Below are 18,483 nucleotides of genomic sequence, written 5' to 3' on the forward strand. Positions count from 1 at the left end.
TCAAGCCACAAAAAAGATTTTTAACAAGGACACTCCACTTTTTATGTTTTGATCCTTTCTCTTTCACCTTTTCTGCTTCATTTAATGTAAGTTACATATTATTTACTCTACTTTTGGTGAAGTTATAGTACAGAACCTTATGAGATATCATTAGATGAAACCTCTTTCAGCTGTCCAGCACCAGTCTGTTGTCCAAGGCCCTACAGAAGAAGCTATCTATACGTCAAATTGCTAAAGCAACGGGTATAGGCAAAAGCTCTATCCAACGAATTCGAAAAAACGTTGTTACTGTATCAGGAACCACCAAGAATGGTAGACCTTCAAAGCTGGGACAGCATATAAGGAAACTTTTGGCTAGAGAGTTCAAGTCTGGTAACCTCAAGAATGCTCCCCAAGGCTCTAAATATATTCAACAGTACTATGGCACCACAGTAACTCCAGAAACAGCGCTTTCATAGGAGCTGCTGAAAATTCGCGATGAGGAATTTCGGGTAAATAATTTACCCGACTGAAAACGCGAGCACCTATTATCAAACTGGGATAAATATTCAACCGGATACATCCACCTATGTATACCTACAAACATCACTTTTTTCATACTATTATATGGTCATATAGGAATAAAAATTTAGCTGACAAAAAGTATGAGATAACATTAAGATAATGTGTACAGTAAAAGAAAAGTAGTTGCTCTAGAACCATCATTAGATAGTTAACAAATGCGAAAGAGCGTATGGAGTCTGAATTTTTTTGACCCTGGAAAGAAGGGGCTTAGGTGTTTTCTTCCTCTTCCCTGCTCTTTCTCCAACTCTTTTTTTTATTAATTGCAGAATGAACTCTGAACATCGTAACCAACCGAACTCTACTTTACCAACTGTTACTGAAGCACTTAGTGCTGGTAATTTTGACTACAACAACAACTATCTTTGCAAGAGATGCCGCAGTGAGAAGCCTGGAATGGATTTCAGCGGTAATACTAGACCGTATAGAACCTATGTGGCCTGTCGTACTAGAGACACTCCACCCGAGATTGTTCCGTTGGATGACATGGTGATGTTGGACTCTTTAAATGATCATTATCCTGCTGCAGATGATACAGTAAGTACATATATGTATTTTGAATTTTTTCCACTAAATTCTTGATCATTTACTACATGGTATGCAGAATGATCATTTCTATTGTTATGTAATGGTTGAACCGTACATGGAATCGATATCGAATGATCAATTGATCAAGCGAATTTTGGATGAGGTGACCATTTGCGATGGGCATCGATATATGCTGAAGAACGAGGGGGCCCCTGAGCAAGCATTTAAGGTATCATTCACTGCCTACTGCTCGCGCTCCCAAGTCTATCAGAACACCGTTCTCGCCGCGCAACGCCAGAGGATCACTGTACGAATGCCAACGTTTGATTGCGGCGGACGCGTAAAAGGAACGATCGTTAGGCAGCAAGGCTATGTCGAACTTGCAATCCGGCATCAAGACCATGTGCCTGTTAATCACAATGATGGCAGTGTACGTCGACGAGAGCGCAATTTGGTTCCTGACGAAGTAAAGCAACACATCGCTCGGGAAGCTACAGAAACAGGTGCCAATGAATTGTACCGGCGCGTTATCCGACGTTTTCCTGAATCCAACGTTACGCCTATGCAGGTGTATTACTGGTGGGCAGAATCGTTCAAGAACCTGTATCGTCTGCATGATGATCAGTTACTGTCAGTGCGACTACTCCTACAATGGTATAATGTACAAGGCTTTTATGAGGTAGGTGATTATATCAATAGATACTGACCTTGACCTAGTCTTTTCTCTGGAAGCTAGCAGTAGGTAGTAATAGATCACAAATAGAAGTAGAATCTGAATTAGTTGAAATAAACGCTAGGTGTTTTGGAGCAGAGATGCATCTGTATGTGCTGCCTTGGGATTTGTCACTCCGTTTTTTGGTTTGTTGGTCAGAAGTGAGCTGATCGACGAGTACTGCATTGATTCGACCTGGAGGACAAATCGTGCTGGCTCAGAGTTGTACAGCATTATTGCCAATGTGAATGGCGTAGGATTCCCTATCGCCTATCTTCTTTATACGGCATTTGATGATGCCCCACCCAATATCAAAACCAACACTTTGATATCCTTTTTCCGTGTATTGAGGGAGCGTGGGTTCAATCCGATGTTTATGTTTTCGGACAAGGATCAGGCCCAAATGAATGGCATAGAGACAGTGTTTGGTCTGTCGCAATTGCGTCTCTGTCTTTGGCATTTGAAAAGATCTGTTGATCGCAAATTAAGCGAGACAAAAAGCCGCCGCCCGCCACCATATAATAATGTACAAGCAAACACTGATTTTCCTTTCGTCGACATAACCTGGACGCCATCCATCGGTGGTCGCACAGGTGTAATCTGCCCGGCAGAACAACGGAAAGAAATAATTGACAAAATGACAGATCATTATCATATGCATCCACTGATTCCCGATGGTAAACGCGTTTCATAGAGCTGATTTATGCAATATATTAGCAACAGTCCTTGTCGGTCATATTCTAATGGTAGTGATACTAATATTACCTTTTCACGTAGGCACACACCGACGCACAGCCCTCGAAATCCACCAATATGCGGCCAGGGAAATTTATAATTATTGTCACAAGAATGGATATATCGACGCATGGGTCTACCTATACACATTTTGGTACAAACCTACAGCTTGGAACCAGTGGGCACGATCTGCTATTCCTGACTGTATCCCAGGAGGCAAAACCACAATGTTGATTGAAGCCCACTGGAAGGTTTTAAAGCGCAACCACCTATACAGGTTTAACCGTGCTCGTTTGGACTTGCTCGTTTTGTGATTATTGAAAAACATTTTCCTGATTTGCGAGTGAAGTATAATCGCGACACCGTCCAGTTCCAGCAAGCTACAAGATGGCAACAAGCCTTTGTCAACCACTGGAACAAGGCTTATCGTCTGCCAGAAAACAGCAATGCAAATGCGCTGTATCAGCCAACAGTAGATACATGGACTTGTGGCTGCAAAGCCTATCTTACTAGCCGATTCCTCATTTGCAAGCATCTTGTAAAACGCTCTGGTCATGGTGAAATACCAGCTTCCAGTGTTCTTGTTCATCGACAATCGACCCAGCCATTTATTCGCATCAGACCAGTAAGTTAAGAACCAGTCTGCAATATGGAGCTAAAGTCACTTAATGAACACTAGGTATACTGAAGTATTTTCATATAAACAGTGGTATGAAAATGTTTTTTCCAATATGCGATTGCTGAGTGGACACGTTCCTGCTCCCGCTTCCATCACTTTCGCCACTACAACTGCCACCTCTGCTATTACTCCCACTATATCTACTAATACAACATCGAGCATAATCGAAATAAGCGATAATGCCAGCGTCGGCGATGTGGACAGTTTTACGATCAACATGAAGATGACGACCCTGTATCGCTAACAACAACTTCAAATAACGAGAATGCCAGCAGTGTTATTGTCGATAGAGAAGCCGATCTTTTACGACGAGAGCTACAGATGCAGAGAAACCGACAGCAGCGTCGTGAGCTGGCCCTCCGCATGCAGCAGTTAGACGACGAGTATGAAGACGAAACAAATATGTATCGTTATCTCATTCCTGCGAATCTGAATGAACAATTTAAGTAGCTGAACAAACAACACCGTCGACACCTATTTGACGCGTGTTATTAGAGAACGTCGCAGACGCACGATTCCAACGACATATTCTGAAACAGATCAATACACACGCCATGTATAAGCTTTTGTAAGTTACGAGTTACATGTGTTGATCCATTACGTACTTATTTATACAAACCATTGTTATTAGGTTTTATCCCTTCTCTCTCTATCTTTTTCTCTATAGTTTTTTTTCCATTAGATCTCTCTTTACTTTTTTTCTCCCTTCTTGTTTTATCAAATTTCTTTAATGTTTATTCCACCATTTCTTCATCATTTTTCAAACTATAATATATTATCCGATCATCAACTTATGCAACCTTAATAATAACTGTAAGGTGAGTGCATATTATTTGCAGATAGTGGGGATCATTTTTATGTTTCCATATTCCGTAGCATGCTGTGTATGATCACATATCGATCTAAAAGCTAGATATGAACTGACAGTCATAAAGTAATAGTAATAGCTGTTAGTATACTTGATGCAAATGATATAATATAGCTACTAGCTGCTTTATTTATTTTTTTATTGGTTTTCATATATTCATAAACAATGGCATATACTGATACTACGAAAAAAATGATGCTTGTTGATATGCATATGTACGGATGAACATTGTCCCGAAGCTGACCAGAAAATATTCGCGTTTTCAGTCGGGTAAACTATTTACCCGAAATTTCTCAACGCGAATTTTCAGCGGCCCTAAGAGCACATCAGAAACAGTTCGAAATGTACTACGTAAAAGTGGCCTTAAGGCTTTCAAGAAACCAAAGAAGCCAGCCATTAGTGAGAAAAACAGAAAGGAACGACTTAAGTGGGCCAAAGAGCATCAGCACTAGACTATTGAAGATTGGAAAAAGGTGGTCTGGTTTGACGAAACAAGAATCAATCGTTTGGAAGTGATGGTGTCGTTTATGTATGGTGCGATCCAAATATAAGGCTGACAAGAAACCATGTTAGACAGACAGTAAAGAATGATGGAGGAAGAATCATGGTCTGGAGCTGCTTTTCCTGGGATGGTGTTGGCTATATATGCGACATTGGTGACAAGAATATGGACAAGAACGATTACCTTGCCATTCTGGAGTCTGACCTGATGGAATCCTTACACCACTATGATATGAATAAGGATGAGACCATCTTTGTGTAAGATAATGATCCCAAACACAAGTCAAAAGCTGTTATGGACTAGCTATCTCAGCAAGCATTCTAAGTTATGAAGTGGCCTGCACAGTCTCCTGATCTCAATCCAATTGAAAACATATGGTCTACATTGAAAAGGATGCTTATAAATAAGTATCCTACCTAGGGGTCGCAATCTGACCCACGGGTCAAGGACGGGTCAACGGGTCGGGTTGCTGCTTTTCTGACCTATGGGTCGACCCGTCCAACCCTTGACCCGACCCGTTGACCCGTTGTGACCCGAGTGTATATAGTTTAGATTTGGGACAGTACTAGTTATCCAACGGTTCCTTTATTCAGGTGTATAGCAAGATATACGAAAGGGAAAAAAGAATATTATGATGACATATACGAATACTGTTTATTTTATATGAAGGGCAGAGTATGAAGATAAGGGGAAGCGCTAAGGCCTAACGGTGCAAAGTATATAGGATTTAATAAATAAGGATACCTGAAGACCAAAGATAACTTAGACTTTCGAGTAAAAAAAAGAACAAAATAGGGAAGGCCGTTAAAAAAGGAAACAGGAAGAAGTGTAAAAAGTAAGTGAGCAGTTTAGCAATAGGAGCAAAAAAAATGAATGAAAGGAAAGAGGAGTGAAAAAGAGACAAATCAAATAGGAACGACAAAGATCGGAAAGTGAGAAAAAAAAAAGGGATGAAGGTGGTGGAAATTTTTTTAGTCAGTTGTTATTTTTGACCAAGCCTTTACCAAAAAGCTTTCTTGTAATGCTTCCGGCAATAATCTGCTTCGTTCAGATGGCACGAATCCTTTGACATCCGAAAACAAGCGCTCGCAAGATGTTGACGTTGCAGGGATGGCGAGAAACTTGTGTGCCATTTTTGCTAACTGCACGTACGTTGTGCTTGTGCGTTGCCAGTACTCCAATTCGTAGCTTACTGGTCGTCTATTATCGTCACCTTCGGCAAGTGCTGTCTGTGGCTCGCTTACATATGCTGTCAACTCATCTTGGATTATTTGCCTCTTGGGACGGTAGCGATTGCGACGTATCTCCTCAGGTGACAGTGCTCGAGCCTCACGGTCAGTGGTGCCATTCACAGTCTTGAACGTGCTCCATTCTGCTTCGACACTCATTCTAGCTGTCTCTTTAAATTCTGGCTCCCATTCCCGTTCATCCCAGTAAGCATACTTTAGGCATGGGTCCATTGCTGTGGCGACGGCATATACGGTGGATGAATCGGTTCTTGCATAATCCATTTCAAGTTTTGCTTGGGCCTGTCTTGCTGCGTTACGCAGGATTTGCGGATTTGACGTGTCGTCTTAGAAGTCTTCGAGATCGTCAATGAGCACGTTGTATGCGAAGATTACTTTGTTGATAGACGGGTAACTATTGATGAACCATGTTGCTTAATACATTGCTGTATGTGATGCTATTACAGCGTGTTATATTTTCCGTAATAACTTACTGTGATGTTGATAGCTCTTCCGTCATAATTTTTAGACTATCCAGCAATACTATGTCCTTTTTCATGTATGGCTCGTCTTGGGGATCCAACTGATATATTGACTACTCGCTAAAGAAGTCGCAGGTTGCATTATACGCGTCCTTCACCCTCAATGCCCGTACCAGCATATCATAAGTGGAGTTCCATCGTGTGCACACATCCAATTGTAGCTCGAGCTGCTCGCCATACTTCATAGAACAATATTCATGCTATTGTTTTCGGTACTTGGTAGTGAACATCCTTATAACATGGTAAAATTAAGTTAATATTTGTGTAAGCGGGCTTGACCATTTATGCCAGTGATTTATACCCTACCTGATTTTCTTTATTCCTACTCGTAACTTAAACACCACGTTGCTAATATCTTGATCGGCTGCAATATCTGATTCAACAGCATTATCGAGCAACGGCTGTGAACGCAACCCATCTTTGATCAGTACTTGCGCAACCAAATTGACGTCGTGACCAATACACGGGATAAGGTGTTTGGCTGCCTGGAAATGGAATGCGCGACGACTCTCCCCTCTTGTCTCAGCACGCCTTTCTAGCTCTTTAGCCATGGACAGGTTGTCGGAAGCATTGTTGGCGGTAATGGTAAACAGGAGATGAGTAATGTCGAAATCGTCGAGCACTTTTAGGAAATGATCAGCAAGAGCTTCTCTGGAATGGCGTTCATCTGGAAGCTGGAGACTGACTAAAACCTCCCGCTGCACCCAGTACTTGTCAATGAAATGAGCGGTAATACCAAGGAAATCATACCCCCACTCTGAGGTCCAGGCGTCCACGGAAAAAGAGAGATATTGTTGCGCTTGCAAATAGGACATGATGCCCGCCTTCTCGACCCGATATAACTAGGTGATGTCGCTCTTGATGGTATTGGCAGTAATCGGCGCGACAACATCAAACGACGGTGCTGCCTGAGTGAGCTGGATAAACTTGCGAAATTTTTCATTTTCCACCATCGTGTATCCAGACTTTGTGCTGATGATGAAACGTGCTTGTTGCTCCCGCCATACTTCTCGAGTAACGGTCGTTGCTTGGATAGACATACCACCACGAGCGAAACTGTCCATTGGCCCAACAACTGCCACGCTGCCTTGCTCGCACTTCTCCTTCGTAATGCTGTGTCTATTTTGCAGGTGACGGATAATGTTACCGGTAGATGAACCAACATATGACTTTTGGCACCTTGAACAAGTAATCTTGATAATGCGATTCCTCTCGTCTTTTGTAGCATCCACAACCTTGTATTTGTAAATCCATGGCTCGTCTGAACCGCGTGCCATACTGCTTTGGCTAACCATTGCTGCACTGTGTTCTGTCTCGCTTGTGGTTGTTTCGTGAAAGTCGCCGGCTTCCGATTCAGTGGGATCCAAGGACATAGAGGTCAAATTGCTGTCAGAACGGGTGAACTCCATGATGGTGTATGTGCTAGGTACGAAGGCTGTTAGGTATCAAAAAGAATAGCTGAGAAAATAAAGATTACTTTGCAAGAAAACGGAAAACTCGTATATATTTATATCTTTTTTTTTATCGCTGTCTACGTTGCATAGAATAGAACATATAACTACTACTTAGAAAACGGTACATCTTTTGCTTTTGGGTATACGGACATCATGCCCAGTTTGGCCATGCTTTGGACGCATATACTTGAAGCTTTAGTTGATCTATTATGTAGCATAAATAAAGCTTCTTTTACAATTTTCCAAAAACATTTTAATGCTGATGTAACTAGATGTTTTTGGAGCAAATACGTCATTTTCTCCACACTCCTGGACGGTACAGGTACGTTTCCCTTTTAATTTTACGATCGTCCGAATCAAACTTGTCTACAGTGACTAAACACAACGTTTGACTACCGTTAGGCAGCAATCATTATTATAGCTCGATCTTTTCGTCATTGCGTTCAATACTTCATCCTTGGTACAAATACAGCACCACTGCTTTCTTATCTGCAGCCTTTTTGTCACTGTTTTTTTTACCGCATCCTTTTTTGTCGCTGCTGCAGCACCACTTCTCTTTTCTTTACACCTGTCCTTTTTCGTCACTGCCCCGTCCTTGCTCAGTACCACTACTTTTATTTAGTACGGCATTTGTTGTCAATACCGCAATCTCACACACGACAACTTTTCTTTTGTTTCATCCACTATAAATGCACAGGAATATGATCGCCCATCGCCCACTTATTGCAAAACACACCATTTAGCCCGTCTCACTGACTATGCAATACAGTACTGATTTTTTTGCTGCTCACTTTATTGCCTTCCCTTTTTTTTTATAATCTTCAAATTCTCTCCGTCTCCATCCCAATCTGCCCATTAAGTTTCTGGGTTCTGGCCAGTTAACGCCAATGCTAGTATAGACGATTTATCAAAAAACCAATCAATAAATAAAACTATTGAGCTTATTTATTTTACTTTTAGTATATATTTTCTTCTTAAACTCGTCATTTTGTTTCCTTTTGGTTACAAATCGTTGAAATCTTTGCGAAATCGTTGAAATCATTGCCAACCTGTCAACCTGAGTTTTGACCTGTCGGGTTGAATGGGTCGGATCAGGTCAGTGTTTTCTTGACCCGACCCATCCCATCCAATTGCGACCCCTGATCCTTCCCCAGCATCCAATAGAGATGAACTGTTCCAGAGAATTGGTAAATGATGGTATAGCATTGATGCAACAGAGTGCCAAAAATACATTAACTCTATGCCTAATCGAGTGCGGCAAGTTATAGAAGCAAAAGGATTATGGACATCATACTAAAAATTAATTGTACCTTAATAAAACATGAAGATTTTTGAAAGTGTCAAAAAAGTGTCCCAATGATAGTTTTAAAGAAAATAGCTCCTACTCCTTTAATACTCCGCCCATTATTATATTATTTTGAAGTCCACTTGTGCATATTCACACCATTTAATATACAAAGTTTCACATTTATTGGTTCAGTATATCAAGAGGAAAAAGAGAAAATATCCAAATGTACCAATCATTGGGACACTTTTTTGACCTAGTGTAAGTTAAAGTATCAGAAAGTTGATTATTGTATAAACACACACACATATATGTATATATATAGCGAGAGTGTATGTGATATATATAGAGAGAGAAAGAACACTGTTCATGAGACACTTGTAGGTAAGTGTTTAGAATAACTACCGTTATTCTAGGGTTTCGACTAGGGATCGGTATCAGAACCGTAGAACCGGAACCGAACCGGAACTGAACCAGTTCTGTATACTTAGAACCGCAGAACCGAGAGGCAGAAGATTGCAATCAGCGATTTTGGTAATTAGTATGGTGCCCGCCACCTAGAAACAACAAGTGGACATTTCAAAAATTTAAGATTCCGCCTTTATAAATTTCCATTTTTAGTTAAGTGATATATTATTCATCGAAAATTTGCTAGTAGGACTTATATTTTTTCTGCTTTTCATCCAGTGAGTCCTTTCTCAGAGGATGACTTGTATAAACAAACTACTCTCGCATGATTCTTCTTACATGATTATTAGAAGCTGATAGTTCTCTTTGAACGCACAAGAAATTTACTTGATTGTGTTCTTTGACTCTTGCACAATTTTAAGGTTCTTCTGGTACTTGTTGAGTCTCCCCATTGTATACAATGTTTTGGAAAAAGAAGGAACAATAAAACTGTCAACCTACTTATAATTTACCTGGCACCATTACAGTCAATGTTGATTGGAAGGCTGAGGTATATATTGCAACAATGCTTACCACTAATGTTACACTACCTTCTTAATATGGAAATCGCTGATTCAATGTCATATACTATAGTGTATAGTAGGGTGGACATTCTGACAAAATCCTCTGCTAAATTTTGAAATCGACACCAACTTCAACACTTTATTTCTCATTTTTTTTGCTTGTATGTATACAAAAACGTTTCATAGAAATATTCTTTGAGCCTCTCTCTATCATTTTGTGAAGTCAAAAAAGTGGGTTGTATAAGTGAAAAAAGTTGAAATAAAACATTGAAAATTGGTCCAAAAATTTACGTTTCTAGGTGGCAGGCACCATATAAAGTAGGCTATAATGGAAGTTACGAACAATGTTATTCCGAAAAGACCATGAAGTAGTGTATTTGCAAGCCATGCTATATTGAAAAACTTAACAAAACCTGCAAAAGCAGAAGGGGGTGAAAAATAGTAAAGAAGAGAAGGAAACAACACTTTTTCTGACAGCAGCTTGCTTTCTCCGCCCATGACGCACATCATTACTTGTTCCTCTACTTTGCTACCCACAATGCATTTTTCTCTATGACGTACTACTTTACTAGATTTATCTTGGCTTCTCGATCAGTTCTATTAAGTTTATGCATTCTGTTTGAGATTGCGCATTCTGGGGCTCATAACAGAATTATCTTACCCATTCACCCTTTGCCTTTTATGAGACACTATACACTATACACACGTAGAGACACAGCAGCTGTATGTACTGGCGGTTGTGGTTCAATTCCTCCAATGTTACAATAACATATTGTACTAGTAATACTAAGTCGCTCTAAGTAAGTACTATAAGCTCCACTTTTTTTTGTAAAAACTGTGCTTTCATCTTTTAACCTTGCAATGACCCACATCGTATAAGAATGTTTACATTCTGTTTCTCTTATTCATTTTGAGATCGCTGTTCAATGTATAATAATAAACTACTCTTTTTTACTGCAGTATTCAAGTATACCGCGACATTTGAACACACATATCAGCTTTCATTTGAAGATACCGAATCTCGCCTTTTTTATATACATGATGGGTTCGGTTCTTCGGTTCGATCCTTCGGTTCTACGGTTCTCATCGGTTCTAGTCAGTTCGGTTCTTGCTTTAGACGATTCGGTTCGGTTCCCTTCAAAAACCGAACCAAACCGAACCGTGCGGATCCCTAGTTTCAACTACTTTCTCAATGACCAGCTACCCACATCATCGAAAATCAAAGATTTTCTCTGACCACCCCTAATTATATTGATCATTCTTTATTATCTAAAAATAAAACTTAAAAATTAAATATATAAAAAAATTAAAAGTTAAAAAATCAATAAAGTGTTAAACAGCCTTCAAAGGAGTGGTTTTCATCTGTATACGCTCGACCAGTATTCCATCAAATAACAAACCTTAGCTAGTATCATGTAATTGAATAAAGCTATTTTTTTAAAATCTATATAATGAATATTCCACAAAAATGTTTTGTGAACGTGTGACCGCTTTGGTATTCCACAAAACGTTTTGTGATTTTCTTGTGAACGTGTGACCGCTTTGATTTTCTTGTGAAAGTGTGACCGCTTTGATTTTCTTGTGAACGCATGACCGCTTTATCGCTACTTAAGATTCACAAGAATCCACAAGAATTCTTGTTACTTTACTTAGTGTTTACAAGAATTTTCCTACAGTGTACAATAACCATCCTTTGCACTTGTATAACTCTTATAGAACCTTCTTCTTTGTCTTTCTTATACAGTATATCGGTCATCATACTTTATTTTCATCCAATCCACATCAACACAAAAGGAAGGAAACCCGTCATTTATCCTTCCTGCTATCTACAGCTCATTTATCCATCAAGACCGGCGATGTTAATGTTAGTATATGCAAAAGGATAAAAGTAATCGCGTCAGGCTGTATGCTAGTAAGCCAAAGGCGGATCAGCGTCAGGTTGTACACGATTGTGTTTGGGTAATGGAGAAGAAGATTGGTGCGTCGTTGTTGTTGTGAGTACGAATCGAATATGCAAGTAGAAGACGATGTTGTATTACACACGTAAGTTTGATGTTGGAATGGTGTAAGATGGTGCATGAGTATATACAGAGAAAATGAGAAAGAAGCGGTAATTCTGAATGGGCATATATCCACTAAAGCTATACCCCAAGCACAACCGATAACCCTTTCCTTACCTTGTTCACTTAGAGCAAGTCCAGTGGACTAGCTAAATTTTCCTCTATTTTCACCACTCGCTATCCCAATTATTCTTTTTGGCGAGTCAATTTTTACAGCGGACTAGCTATTATTGCTGACTAGCAATAGCAGACTTAAATTGTGTGATTGTCTTTTTGCGTTCCTGCGTATTTGTTTGTTTCCTGCTTTCTCTCTCCCATCTTATATTAAATATGCCTAACTTGAAACGCCTCATGAACCTTATTGTTGACGAAGAAGAAGAAGAGCAGCGTCGCATCGCTGTGTTCAAACGTCGTATAGAAGAGATCGACCATATGATCCAACAGGAGTATGTGACAAAGAAAAAGCATCATGGATCTGTCCCTGGCCGTCAAACGACTCACCGAGATCGCATCGCAATGGATGCACATCTGTTCAAAAACTATTTTGCCAAAGATACGGTGTATCCGGCGCATATGTTCAGAAACCGGTATCGAATGGATCGAGACCTGCTGTTGCACGTGATGGAGGGTGTGAAGCAGTAGGACGATTATTTCGTCCAGAAACGCGACGCCGCTCACAAACTCGGCCTCTCGTCGTATCAAAAAATTACTTCAGCAATGAGACAACTCGCGTATAGTGTCCCAGCAGATGCAACCGACGAGTATGTGCGCACGGGCAAGTCGACGGCGCTCGAATGCCTCAAACGGTTCTGCGCTGCAGTTATTGCTGCTTTTGGCGACGAGTACTTGCGCACGCCAAACGAGGATGATATCTGCAAGATCTTAGCCTTCAATGAGAAGCGTGGCTTTCCAGGCATGCTCGGCTCAGTGGACTGTATGCATTGGAGATGGAAAAACTGCCCCACCACATGGCACAGGCAGTATTCTGGTAAGGAGAAGGCACCCACTGTGGTATTGGAAGCTGCTGCTACTCATGACTTGTGGATCTGGCATGTCTTTTTTGGGTGTCCCGGCACATTGAATGAGATCAATGTGCTTGAGCGATCGCACCTCTTTGCCGATCTTGCTGCTGGACGTGCGCCACTAGTAGATGTTTCCATCAACAGCCACGAGTACAACATGGGGTACTATCTGGCCGATGGAATCTACCCTCGCTGGGCGACGCTGGTCAAGCCCCTTTCGAACCCGCATGGCCTTATTCTTTTACTCATAATAAATGATAGTTTTATAGAAGGACAATGGCTAGTTGAAGGCTGCTTTTTGTGGAGCATATCTACGATCATTTGTATTTATTTAAAATGAAGACATTAGCATCAATACGGAAAGAAAATGAGTGAACAATATTGTGGAGATCATGCTTCTTTCTCTTATTAATTTGAATATTCGCGATGTAGCTTTTTCAAACAATGCAAGAGGCCGCACGAAAGGACATTGAACGAGCTTTTGGTGTTCTACAAGCTCGGTACAAGATTGTCAAGGAACCGGCTCGATTGTGGAAGCTGGAAGAACCCACCATAATCATGAGACATGTGTGATTCTTCATAATATGATAGTCGAAAACGATCCGGATGTCTCACGAACATTGCATGAATGGAGATACTCGTAAGAAGTCTTTGATTAAGCAAGAGAAAATCCATCCATCTTGCAAGATTTCATCCGACGTCACAAAGAAATTAGGGATGTAAACACGCATGATCGTTTGAGACATGATCTCATGGAACATCTTTGGCAAATGGAAGGTGAACAGGATACATAAACCCTACTTCCATCCCCACCCTTTTCTCTCCTTTTCCCTCTTTCCTTTTCTTCCTTTCGTTTTTTGTTTTCTTAACCTCTATCTGAACTTCTTTTCCTTAAAAGACATCGCTTTATTCTTCTCCTTACTCTTCTTCTTCATCGCTTTCTTCTACTTTCTGTTCTTCTTGCTGTTGTTGTTGTTGTTGTTGCTGCTCACCAACAATGCGGGCCAAAATCCGAGCCTTCATAGCCATGAAGTAGGCACAGGCGAGGTCGTCCATGCCGTCCATGGGAATCACTATGATCTGCTGGTCAGCTATTTGAGCGAGAGCAGCAGATCGTTCTTGTGAGAGAGCGAGCTACTCACGCTCAATAGCCAACGACTCGGCACGCATCTTCTCCCACTGGTTGTTGTCAGTGGCCTGGCGCTTAGCCTGTTTGCGGCCAATCGGTCGGCTATGGCCATCGTCGTCATCGTCAACGTCGTCATTTTCCTCGCCATCACTGCCATTGGTAGTGGCGGCAGCAGGTCTTCTTCTTCTTCTTGTACTTCTTTTGGTCTGGCTGCACCACTTTTCTGCATACAGGAGAACCTTCCAGCAGTGTTCCAGTTTGAAGCCACTGCTGCCGTGCTTCTGCCAGTACAGGCTCTTGGCTGCTGCAATCTTCAGGTAAAATAAGGTTGCTCTTATTTCGCTCCAAACAGAGAACACCATACCCTAATGTAGCAATAGAAAATACATTTTCCGTTCTCCTTCCATAAGAGGGCTTCTCGGAGGCCTCCAATTTTGGTAGTGGCTTCTCTGATGGAAAGGCCTCCGTGGTGGCTCGCTCGGATCGATATAAAAGGAAACTGTCACTTTCATGAATAATAAAAGTATCGAAAGAAAAATACACCCTCTATTTTTCATCTATTTTATCTGCTTTTATCATAAAAATGAACAATATTCCACCATCAGCCATTATTCGCTGCCCAACGCACAATCATCTTGAAGAAAAAAGACGTCGTCGAGCAGCATTCATCAAGCTCTTGACGCAACTTGTAGCACCTGCTATAGGAATGCTTCCTTCGGTCAATGCGAGCATCGTCGCAGCTTACGCTGGTTCGCCGCATCATTTTCGAGCAGCCAAGATCCCAAGAATTCACAGCACGGAATATTGGACATTGACCCACTCGAATCTTCGCGATGACGACGGTCCTGGCAGCTATAAATATCATTACCGCATGCGCAAATCCACATTGGAATGGCTTGTCAATACTTTGTCTGTGCATCAGGAATTTGTGTCAGAGTCATCAAGAATGACACTAGTTTATATTCAAGTCTGCTGCGTACTATGGCGTTTTGCAAATACTCACATTGGATACAGAGTGTTTGAGACGCAATTTGGCTTTTCTCAAGGATTGTACCACAACTTTACTGTGCGATTAATAAAAGCTATTTGCGACATCCATGGCTCCAAGATCAAGTGGCCACGCTCTCCGGAAGAAGCCTGTGAAGCTTCCAACGCCTTTTCTTTGCCCTCCGGTTTACCTACCTCTCGAGATGCCTCAGCAAGGCTGCAAGGGGCGATTGGAGCTATGGATGGCAAGCTCGTGGTGATCCACAAACCAATGAAGCAAGGTCAACGGTACTTTGACTGCAAACTGCATCACTCGATAAACTTGCTTGCTGTGTGTGCTGCAGATGGGCGCTTTACTTTTAGTAACGTGGGTCAATCAGGTACAGTAATCTACAAGAGATATATTAATGTCTTTAACGTACACGTTGCTGACTGCAACTGCATCACAAATATATGTTTACTAGGGTGAACTCACGACGCCCGCGCTTTTAATAACAGTGCGCTCAATACCAGACTGCTGAGTGATCCTGAACAATGGTGTCCTAATGGAACATACATTCTTGCTGGTTAGTAGTCCTGTACTTTTGATGTTCTACAGCTTTGCTTATATTCTGCATTTGAACCTATTCATAGATTCTGCTTTTCCTCTGCGGCAAGCAATCATAACGCCGTATCCTAGCTCATCAACTGATCCAGCGGAAAAGCGATTCAACAAAGTCCATTCTTCAATGCGAATGGCTATTGAGCGAGCATTCGGTCGTCTTGTTTCCTAGTGGAGGTTCATGCGACATTACATGTACCTCATGGATCATACAAACCTGACGCTGGTGATTTATGCCTGTTGCATACTCCAAGATATCTGTATCGAGCAGCTCGATCTGCACTCTGACGAACTGTTTCCATTGAACACAGAAGAGGATGAACAAACCGGACGTATATCAATAATAGATACTGATAGACAGTCTAGTGCAAGAGAAGACAGTACAAGGTTGTTTGCACAAGGGCGTCAGAAACGCGATATGCTTAAAGAATCATTGTCCTCAAATCAATAAACGTGATACCTTATACATTGCTCCAGTAATCGCTCTATATCTTTTAGATATTGACGTGAAGTGCTGCTTGGTACTAAAAGTTCGCGTATAAAATAATTGGGCATCTTTTCGTAGCAGTTATTGTCTGTAATGGCATGACTAGTTTTCTTCTTCACATTCTGTAAAGTACAGTAAAGTGCTATATTAGAAGATATTAGTCATCACACAGGGTATTCTAGATACACTTTTAACAATTCTGAATAAATATCATATTATAATATAATAAAATTTATCGTTCTTCTTCGTTATTATTACTATGGTGCCTGCCACCTAGAAACGTAAATTTTTGGACCAATTTTCAATGTTTTATTTCAACTTTTTTCACTTATACAACCCACTTTTTTGGCTTCATAGAACGATAGAGAAAGGCTCAAAGAATAATTCTATGAAACGTTTTTGTATACATACAAGCAAAAAAAATGAGAAATAAAGTGTTGAAGTTGGTGTCGATTTCAAAATTTAGCAGAGGATTTTGTCAGAATATCCACCCTACTATATACTATAGTATATGACATTGAATCGGCGATTTCCATATTAAGAAGGTAGTGTAACATTAGTGGTAAGCATTGTTGCAATATATACCTCAGCCTTCAATCAACATTGACTGTAATGGTGCCAGGTAAATTATAAGTAGGATGACAGTTTTATTGTTCCTTCTTTTTCCAAAACATTCTATACAATGGGGAGACTCAACAAGTACTAGAAGAACCTTAAAATTGTGCAAGAGTCAAAGAACACAATCAAGTAAATTTCTTGTGCGTTCAAAGAGAACTGTTAGTTTCTAATAATCATGTAAGAAGAATCATGCGAGAGTAGTTTGTTTATTTAAGTCATCCTCTGAGAAAGGACTCACTGGATGAAAAGCAGAAAAAGTATAAGTCCCACAAGCAAAATTTTCGATGAATCAATATCACTTAACTAAAAATGGAAATTTATAAAGGCGGAATCTTAAATTTTTGAAATGTTCACTTGTTGTTTCTAGGTGGCGGGCACCATAGCAGCTATAGAAGCAGGAGAGGTATCCGATCTACCTGGAATCTCGCTATACTTCAAAATTGGTGTCGATAAGCACAATCTTCCAATGTATCGATGCAGCCGAGGAACAAACTCATTAGAAGGTGGTGTTCACCAAAATATTATTCACAAGTTTTGCAGGGCCATAAATGACTGATAGTATGTTGGCGGACTACCGATTACGACATAATATCGACGTAAGTAACTTTTAGACAGCTATGGTATTATTTAAAATTTTACTTATACTTAGTGTATTTATATCACATTTAGGTTGGTATAAAAAGTAGACATGGAAAGATATGATGCATACTGACTTAGGGTGCTCTCAAAAAGGGCGAAGACCGTCCAGACAAGGGTCCTAATTTAGAAGTAATGTATTACCAAAACTGTCGTGGTCCGTACGGACATTTTGAGAGCAATTTTGCAGGCGTTTGGACCATGCTATTACTATTTTTGTCTACATCTACAAGAAGTAGTAAAAGATATTGAATAAAAAAAGACGATTGACCGTCAAAACAGTATAGAATGAATTCATTCCTTATTATAATTGCCTACCGAAAGTCAGGCTATATAAATAGGCAGAAAAAAGAAAAAATAAATGTTAACTATCATCGAAATTTAACCCTTTTTATTTTATCCCTATACATGACAATTTTATTATTTGGTCTCCTGCTACGCAAGGTTTTAACAGAAGAAACGGTAGCCAGCCTGTCCTACCAACACCTCCTGCCACCCAACAGCAAGAATCAGAAATGGTTGAAGCCAGCGAAGGTTCTGACCTCGATCTGGTTGACTCTGGTGATGATAGGGAAGAAGAATCGACTGCTGACTGGATGGAAGAAGAAGAATCAGAGTTGATCCGCGCTGTGGAAGAATACTATGCTCGCTGGAAGAACGGTAGAAGCAACCAAGAAAAAGGTGAATGGTGGGACAAGATCTACAATAAGTTCATTGAGGATACCGATTCTGGACTTCGACGCAGCAGAAGTGCTTGCAAGAAGAAATGGGATAAGCTCCTTCGACGCTTCATAGACTCACTGGGGAAACGAATCAGACTGGAAATGGGGGAGGACCTAACCAAGAGAGGTTCTCTCACTACGATGCGATGATGGCGTTT

The 18,483-nt window shown here is 40.7% G+C and overlaps 3 protein-coding genes across 3 annotated transcripts; 2 read left to right on the plus strand and 1 right to left on the minus strand.

Moving 5' to 3' along the window:
* Positions 1-3,243: 3,243 nt before the first annotated feature.
* On the plus strand, positions 3,244-4,008 carry BDB00DRAFT_848525 (uncharacterized protein; the record flags this gene model as incomplete). Its single annotated transcript, XM_053125316.1, has 3 exons — positions 3,244-3,418; positions 3,439-3,661; positions 3,846-4,008. Coding segments are annotated over exons 1-2 (374 nt in total), but the record flags the coding sequence as incomplete, so codon positions are not given.
* Positions 4,009-9,546: 5,538 nt separating this feature from the next.
* Positions 9,547-10,562, minus strand: BDB00DRAFT_848536 (uncharacterized protein; the record flags this gene model as incomplete). Its single annotated transcript, XM_053125317.1, has 2 exons — positions 9,547-9,637; positions 10,379-10,562. Coding segments are annotated over 2 exons (275 nt in total), but the record flags the coding sequence as incomplete, so codon positions are not given.
* BDB00DRAFT_848537 (uncharacterized protein) lies at positions 10,495-11,073 on the plus strand. Its single transcript, XM_053125318.1, has 2 exons — positions 10,495-10,863; positions 11,024-11,073. Exon 1 carries the CDS (start codon positions 10,616-10,618, stop codon positions 10,829-10,831), a length of 216 nt encoding a protein of 71 aa, XP_052974614.1. The 5' UTR covers positions 10,495-10,615; the 3' UTR covers positions 10,832-10,863; positions 11,024-11,073.
* Positions 11,074-18,483: the final 7,410 nt, after the last annotated feature.

This window comes from Zychaea mexicana, assembly GCF_025766255.1.
Source record: "Zychaea mexicana strain RSA 1403 chromosome Unknown BDB00scaffold_110, whole genome shotgun sequence".
Classification (NCBI taxonomy): domain Eukaryota; kingdom Fungi; phylum Mucoromycota; class Mucoromycetes; order Mucorales; family Lichtheimiaceae; genus Zychaea; species Zychaea mexicana.